Source organism: Zootoca vivipara, chromosome 1 (assembly GCF_965207765.1).
Source record: "Zootoca vivipara chromosome 1, rZooViv2.hap1.1, whole genome shotgun sequence".
In the NCBI taxonomy this organism is placed as follows: Eukaryota; Metazoa; Chordata; class Lepidosauria; order Squamata; family Lacertidae; genus Zootoca; species Zootoca vivipara.
In genome coordinates, this window is record NC_142582.1 from 7,204,986 (window position 1) to 7,210,985 (window position 6,000).

The following is a 6,000-nucleotide window of genomic DNA, read 5'->3' on the forward strand; positions in this document are numbered from 1 at the left end:
GGTGTGTTTCACTCTTCCATAATCCTGCAGGCGTCCATTTCGACAGAAATTCCTGATAAGCGTTTACATTCTCCAGTTGATTGAGAAGAGTGATCAAAAGAGGGGAAAGGGGAGAGGCCATGAATGAATGCAAAATGACACTCTCATCAATCATTGGTCTCCAGCGTTTCCCAAGGAATTGTAAATCACTAACGAAAGGGGAATTAGCTTGATAAAGTCAGCATTAGTGTCAGATGTGGATGATTTAAAATTTCTAAAGGCACAACTGTTTTCTTTGGCTGTCATCTGGGTTCCCACTTGGGTTGCCTGCATGTGCTCCAATCCAGTAAAGAATGGATGACATGCTTAAGTAATTAAGCTTGTAAAATCTACCAGAGATTTTGAGATTAAAGCAAATACTAACAGCTGCAACCCTGCATCCGGTCAGGCTGCTTAAATCCCAGTGACTTCATTAACTGCCCATAGCACTGTGCCCTAACTGCCTCGCTAAACCACTGCCATAGTACAACTCAATGCTCTGACACTATAAGACAGCTTCTCACTGGGACTCAGTGATCGTCCTCTGAGCATTCCTCGGTGTGGCTGGCTTTCAGAGGTCAGAATACAGGCAGCACAGGAACGGTCTTAGCACAGAACTTCTTTCCTCTGCATAGTGGGGAAGAGAAGCTAGGAACCTACATATTAATATACAAATATCCGATTTTGTTCTCACAGATGTGACAGCTGCGGTGCCGTCTTCCATTCAGAGTGCAAGGTGAAGTCGGTGCCATGCCCCAGGTGTGTGCGGAGAGAGCTCCAGATGAAGCAGAAGTCTTTCTGGAGGAGACTCAACATGGATGAAAGCCTGGAAGAGGCCTGCAACATGTTTGAACTGTCCTATCAGAACACTTGACTCAAAGGAAGAAGCTGGCAGTCTGCAGAGATCCCTTTCCTGCTGTAGAATGAATGCTTTACAAGGCAACGTTCCACTGCCGGGCAGAACCCTTTCCTGCAAAAAGATTGGCTAATATTCACCTTTTTGGTTACTGAATAGCAAGGGTCAATGTTACTAAGAAGATTGAAGGCAGAACGCATTCATGAAGTCTAGGTCAACCAGGTGGTCTAAAGCCAAATGTAGTTTACTTGAAATATTTCCTATTCTCTTTGCATTTATTGTTAGAAATAGAAATATTGTGTGCATTATTTATTATGATGTTTCCAAGTGAACTATTTTGCAGAAATAGCAAAGGTGGCACTGGAACTTAAAGGCCCCAGAGTACTTTGCACAGGGGGCCTATGAGATGTATTTGTGGGGTCTTTTCCAGCTTAGAAGGATGTTTTAGTAAACCATCCTTAAAACTACATTCCTCTCCCACCTCTCAATTATAGCAAACTCAATTATAGATCCACATCTATATGACTATAGAATAGCAATCCTTGTACGCTGTATGAACCAAGTGCTAGATGCTGTTTAGTTCTTGCATTACTGTTCTTGACTACTGGAACAGCAGCTCATGGTTGTAGAACATGCACAGCTTTATATCTGCACAACATTCCAATCTCCTACTAAGTCAACAATGCAAATCCCTGTGATTTTTCTCACATGTAGCATGATTAAACACCAAAATGCATCTATTTTGATGTTAAACAATGTACACACTGCTTTGCTGCTGCTTTGGAAGTTGACCACTTTTTCTAAGCACCTTTCTCCACCTTCATACATGTTGAAATGGTGAGCTGAGGGTTTCGCAGAGCCGGGGTCTGTCTTGACTCTCTCTCTGCTGCTCTATGCTTTTGGCTGCACTTGATATGGGGACTCAGAATACCAGCCTGAGCAGTTGCTGGGGACAAATGCTTCAGCACAGCGAGGAAGAGGCACATCTTGGAACACCTCGGTCGAGAAATTGGGACTTATGCAGTTTCTAATTCTGCATCAGGAAGTGCATGTACAGAACTCTGCACATGGTGGCTGCAGATTGTCAGGTGTGCATACACACTCACTGTGCACACAGCACTGCGTACTGTGAATTGCAATGCACTTTCCATGTGTCTTATGATAGAGATTGGAACGTGCTTCCTTGTCTTTTGCCTGAGGGTTTGGTACACGGTTTTTACCCATGGGATCCTAGTAACACATAACATTTTGCCCACCTATCCATCTGTCTTTGGAGTGAGGCCCATTAATCCTCCCTGTTCTGTGTATCTGGTACTTAAAGATATGTCAAATGAAGTTTGCTAATGCTGCATTCATTTCACCCTTACCCAGACCAGTCATGTGCACCTACGTAGATTCACCTACTGGTAGCTTATGTAAGCTTTCCCAGCCAGATAAATGGAGAATTCCAGCCTTCATTCATATTGAGTCTCTACATTGAAGGCAGAGAATCATAAAAAGGTAGCAGCAGATTTAATTTACTGGCACTCACAAATGTTTCCTCTGAGCCTGATTTTGTTTCTTTGTTTTTAGCCACTTAGAGGCTGTGTTCAGAGGTAACTATAAGCCAGGCATAGACAACCTTGGCTCTCCAGATGTTTTGGAACTACAACTCCCATGATCCCTGACCACTGGCCCTGTTAGCTAGGGATCATGGGAGTTGTAGTTCCAAAACATCTGGAGAGCCAAAGTTGCCTATGCCTGCTATAAGCTATGGTTTTATCATTTGAGCAACATGCTTAGGAGAATCTCAGGCTCATGTGCTTGCTCCTCAAGGAGGAGATTGGAAGCTGTTCCTTCTCCTTTTGGATAACTGCAGTTTGGCCTTTGTTGGTTTGAACTATGCTTTAGTGAAACAAGCCAACTTCACATCTTGGCTGATGCTGCCGACCTCTTTCAGTAAACCAGTTAAGCTTAACCATAGCTTAGGGCAGGCATCCCCAAACTTTGGCCATCCAGATGTTTTGGACTACAGTTCCCATCATCCCTGACCACTGGTCCTGTTAGCTAGGGATCATGGGAGTTGTAGGCCAAAAAATCTGGAGGGCCGCAGTTTGGGGATGCCTGGCATAGCTGCCAAGTTTTTCCTTTTCTCGTGAGGAAGCCTATTCAGCATAATGGAAAATCCCTTTTAAAAAGGGATAACTTGGCAGCTATGATGCCTGGTTTAGGGTTTGGGCGTAAACACTAAACTGAGATTAATCAAAGCTAGCAGCCTGAGGCTTCCCTGGGCTTGTTCCTTTTAGTGAATAGCAGTAAACCTTAGGCTATTATTAGGTCCAAATGCTCACACAGTCTCTGAGATCTTTTATTATTCAATGCAGTTAGTATCTCCATATTTCCTGTTCTTCCTCCAATGCATATATATTGATCCAAATATAGTTACTAATTTGTAGGAAGCGCATTGTTCTGTGAAAATAATGCATAGCTGTATTTATACCTACCTGTTAATGCATCCTTCCTTGTGGTACTCTCCAGGTATTTTAGACTACAGCTCACACACATCAGGCTCAGTGGTCAGCTTATTTTGGGAGTTCTAGTCTGAAACATCTGGAGAGTAGTAGGTTAATCCAGTATCTTAGATTATATATTTAAGGCAACAAATATATTTAAAATGGAGGATCCTGAGTAAACCAAACCTTAACGTGCCTTTTAAACAGGAAGATAAATTCAAAAATTTCTCTCTGAAACGGGAATTTTATAAACGAGAGCCGTGGGAAGGCTGGTTACATAAGAAATAGAAGGGGTAGGGAAATAGAGTGTTTCTGTAGCTAAAGCTTTAGAGAAAAGAATGGCAGGATCTTAGAGCTGCTGTCCACATTACTTTTCTGTAAGTCACTGCTGCATCTGCATACGTGCACATGTACAAACATGTTATCCCGTGAAACTTGTTTCAGGGCACACCTGTAAAATGGTGTCCATTAGTAATGTTTTTACTCATTTATTTAAGAGCTCTGCAAATGCATTCAGATACAGGTGTGATACGCGAGAATTGTCCCGCTTTAAATATGTAACCTGAGAAGCTACCGTAACATGAGAATGAGGGTGGGGGCACATCTGAAAACAATACAATGTTGTTGAAAGGAAAGGAAGGAAATAGCACACACCAGGTGAATTCTTGACTGTGGCACCGTCCACAGCTCCAAAGGCTCTAACCAAAGTGAATAGACATGCATCACATTTCACCCTGCCTATGGCTTGTTACTGATCGTAGCAGTCTCTCCTTGGTGGACTTTTATGCCGGAGGTGTCCTGTCCACATGGCAGAGAGCAGAATTTTGTTTCTTGTGTTTGCAGCACAATACTATGGGATGCCTCTTCTTTCCCTTGGAAGCTGAGCAGTCATTGCCACTGTCACACGGGTTGCAGTGGCAGAATAGAATAGGGCAGTGAGGAATGCTTGAGCACTTAATATAAAAAGGCACGACACAAATCTGTTGTTCTTAAATTTCCGCTTTGTCAGCAGAAACTTTCAGATTCTGTAGCCATGTGTTTCCCAAGCCATAGACCAGTTGCTCTTCTTTCTGAATATCTGCATGAGAAAGAGAAAGTGCCAAGCCGTGTTGAGTTTATTGAGTTTCAGTGTTGAGCCCCATTGACTTCCATGCTACAAGGGAAAGGAGTTATTTCAAATTATTGGTCTCCTTAAAATACATTCTAGCAGCCTTTAGAAAACATCTCTTCCTACTTTTTATGTAAACTATTTATTTATTTATTTTTCTTTTTTACTTAGAGTAGCTATGAGCCAATTTGAGACATGGGCAAATTATTGGCTCACAGAAAAGAGGGTAATTTTGAAGCCAGTGTCAATCCCTATGAATAACAAGGCAACAACTTTGGTAGCTGGAGCACGATGTTGAATCCCGCCCAGGGTATTTGAAATTAGCTGGTTACTCTTAAGAAAAGGAGGGCATTAGATTGCATGGGTAGATGCAGGATATCATGGATTAACAAAATATGTGTTTTTAAAAACACTCAGGTGACTAACCCTGAATATGACAATTTCTGTATGGCTTTAATTATCAGCCTATATTTCATTATTACTTGAGTCAGTTGAATTGCAGTAAATATCAACAAACCTTCAAAAGTGTGCTGGTAACACTGATAATTGAAATAGCATTTATTTCTAAAATTGTTGCGATGTACAAAAATGTCATTATCTAAAACAGGAGGGAGCAACCCGTGGCCCTCAGACACCCATGATTTGGGGTGATGTAGTCCAATAACATTTGTACGGTTGCTCCCCTCGCTATCCAAAGCAGGGGTAAGCAACATTCATGTCATGTCTTGAATAACACTTATAAATGGTAACCAAATGTTAAAAAGAAGAATAAATCAATTGAATTCTCTCCCTTTTTTCCTGTCCTCCAAGTTGCTACTTGCCTCTCTGAAGAATGCTCCGAATTCATCCAGTTTTTTGCTGATATTATTTATGAAGCTGTTAATCAGTTTATAGTTAGCTCAGCAGCCTTTTCACTAACACAATTCCCCACCCTACTCTATAACACGTTGGGTGTTTTGTTTTTTTAAACCATAAGTCCGAATGATCCATGTCACAATTCCACACAGTCAATGAATTTCTCTGTGTCTTAGAATAATAAAGCTGCTTTTACTCTAGAGGCATTGCAGTTAATAGATTGTTAGTATTATTTAACTTGATTTGATCTTAGTATGTTTGTGAATTATCCAGTTAAATGGGTTGTTGGCTAATCCAGCCCAAATAGCTAAATCATTTGGTCCACTAGCAGCCAACAATTAACTGAATAAAAGCAGAGGGATCAGCAAATGGAATGGATGTATCTAATTAACTTAACCTCACATGCTATAATAATTCATTGGTTGGTCCAATTGGCAGTCCAAATCTTCTCATAAAAGTGATTTCATTTGCTTTGGAAGAAATAAGCCGCTCTGAAATTGTGCCCTGTTCCAGTATGAGGAGCAGCTGTACTGAAATGTACTTTTGTAGTGTTTCGGGGATCTAAGCCCATCCTCTGCCTCTAACCTTCATTTAACATTCAGCCATTTTTACCTACAAACCTGGGAAATGCAAACTTTTTGCTCCCAAATTTGAGTGAGGGAAATACAACC

The 6,000-nt window shown here is 41.3% G+C and overlaps 1 protein-coding gene across 3 annotated transcripts in view; it reads left to right on the top strand.

Annotated features, from left to right (window-relative positions):
- PLEKHM3 (pleckstrin homology domain containing M3) overlaps positions 1-1,634 on the top strand; it is a 72,636-nt gene extending 71,002 nt beyond the window's left edge. For all 3 annotated transcript variants that reach the window (XM_088669785.1, XM_035138301.3, XM_088669863.1), the window contains one exon: positions 715-1,634. In XM_088669785.1, coding sequence (XP_088525911.1) covers positions 715-892 — 178 coding nt within the window. In that variant the 3' untranslated portion in view covers positions 893-1,634. The remainder of the gene's footprint in view (positions 1-714) is intronic.
- Positions 1,635-6,000: the final 4,366 nt, after the last annotated feature.